General features: G+C 37.3%; 1 protein-coding gene across 1 annotated transcript; it reads right to left on the bottom strand.

The window, feature by feature from the left end:
- Positions 1-547: 547 nt before the first annotated feature.
- Positions 548-1510, bottom strand: LOC126061555 (olfactory receptor 5K3-like). Its single transcript, XM_049858143.1, has one exon. The coding sequence runs from the start codon at positions 1508-1510 to the stop codon at positions 548-550; it is 963 nt and encodes a 320-aa protein (XP_049714100.1).
- Between the last annotated feature and the right edge of the window lie 244 nt (positions 1511-1754).

Genomic DNA, 1754 nt, shown 5'->3' with positions numbered 1-1754 from the left:
CCCTCTGCTTTACCAAGCAAGATGTCCTTCTCCAGGGACTGATCCCTCCTGACAACATGTCCAAAGTATGTGAGATGGAGTCTCAGCATCCTTGCTTCTAAGGAGCATTCTGTTTGTACTTCTTCCAAGAGGTTGATAGTTAGTGTGGCTTAAGTAATTAATATATGAGAACTTGAAATGTGTGTAGTTTTTATGGCTATGCTTAGGGATTCCATAAATTTGCCAACAGTGCTAAATGAAAGGTATATACTACATTTATTCCTAGGATTTTTTGGATATGTTGAAAATTGTAGCTAATTGCACTCTGACAACAATTTACAACCTTAGAAGTAGTCATTTACTTCACTCCTAAGAGACCCTTATAGTTTAGATTTTGAAATACATATTAGTAGAATCCCTCCTTCATGAACTTATTTAGCCATTTACGTATTATTTGACTTAAAAATCATCATGGTTTAGTGATTTAATGTATGATACACAAAGTGGACATTTTCCATTGCTCAGTATCCTTGACTTTGAAGAAGGTTTACCTAATAAAAATCAATTGTCAAGGGGATGATATTTGTTTTGGAATGTTATGAGGTTTTCTGTTCTTCATAATTCTTTTCATAACATTTATTACTTCCTTATTTCTTAGACTATAGATAAAAGGGTTTAATAAAGGAATTACTAGAGTATAACAAACGGCAACTGGTATATCTTTACTCCCCTCTTTAATGGAGCTTGGCAGAATGTACATGAAGAGAAGAGAACCATAGAATATTGAGACTGAGAGAAAGTGAGATGCACAAGTAGATAAAGCTTTGCCTCTTCCCTCTTTGGACTTCATTTTGAAAATAGTGAAAAGGATGCAAAGATAAGAGATTAGGACTATGGTAATACTGAAGATTTGAACTGACCCTGCAAAGATGAATACTATCAGTTCATTGATATATGGGTCGACACAGGAAAGTCTGTATAATGGAAGAACATCACAAAAAAAGTGATTGATTTGATGAGATCCACAAAAGGTTAACCTTAATAGAAGTACTACTTGAATAATGGAATGCAGATTCCCAGCTATGTAGGCCCCTATGATCATCTGAATGCAGAGTTTCTTCGACATCATGGTGTGGTACTGCAGTGGACGACATATTGCCACATAGCGATCATAGGCCATTGCTGCCAGGAGACAGCAGTCTGCAGTTTCAGCAAAGCAGAGAAAATAAAATTGTGCCATGCATTCATAGAGGGTAATCATTCTGTCCTCAGAAAAGAAGTTCTCTAACATCTTGGGGGTAATGGCACAGGAACAGCAGGAATCCATGAGAGCCAGATTGCCCAGAAAGATGTACATGGGTGTGTGGAGATGGCGCTTCATGAAAATCAATGCCACCAACCCAAGATTCCCCACCATGGTGATCAGATAGATAGCAAAGAACAGCACAAACAGAAGAGTCTTTAGATCTGGGTGATCCATAAATCCTATGAGCATAAATTCAGTTGTCAAAGAATGATTGTCCTTTTTCATCTCTACTTTCCTGTTGAGACAGAAAATATGGAGAGATAGGATTCTAATTTAGAGTGTGTCTAATTTTCTCTTCTAATTTCTATTGAAGAACAGGGAGTAGGGCTACTTCCTTTTTCCTTGACATTTCTGAAATACAGGCATACATACTTCTAGGGAACATTATTGTTGTTGTTAGGTGCTGTCTTGTTGCTTCCCACTCATAGAGACCCAAACAACAACAGAATGAAACACTACCTCGTCCTGC

The sequence above is a fragment of the Elephas maximus genome, chromosome 18 (genome assembly GCF_024166365.1).
Source record: "Elephas maximus indicus isolate mEleMax1 chromosome 18, mEleMax1 primary haplotype, whole genome shotgun sequence".
Classification (NCBI taxonomy): Eukaryota; Metazoa; Chordata; class Mammalia; order Proboscidea; family Elephantidae; genus Elephas; species Elephas maximus.
Note: the sequence above shows the minus strand (reverse complement) of the source record. Positions and strands in the feature narration are given on the sequence as shown.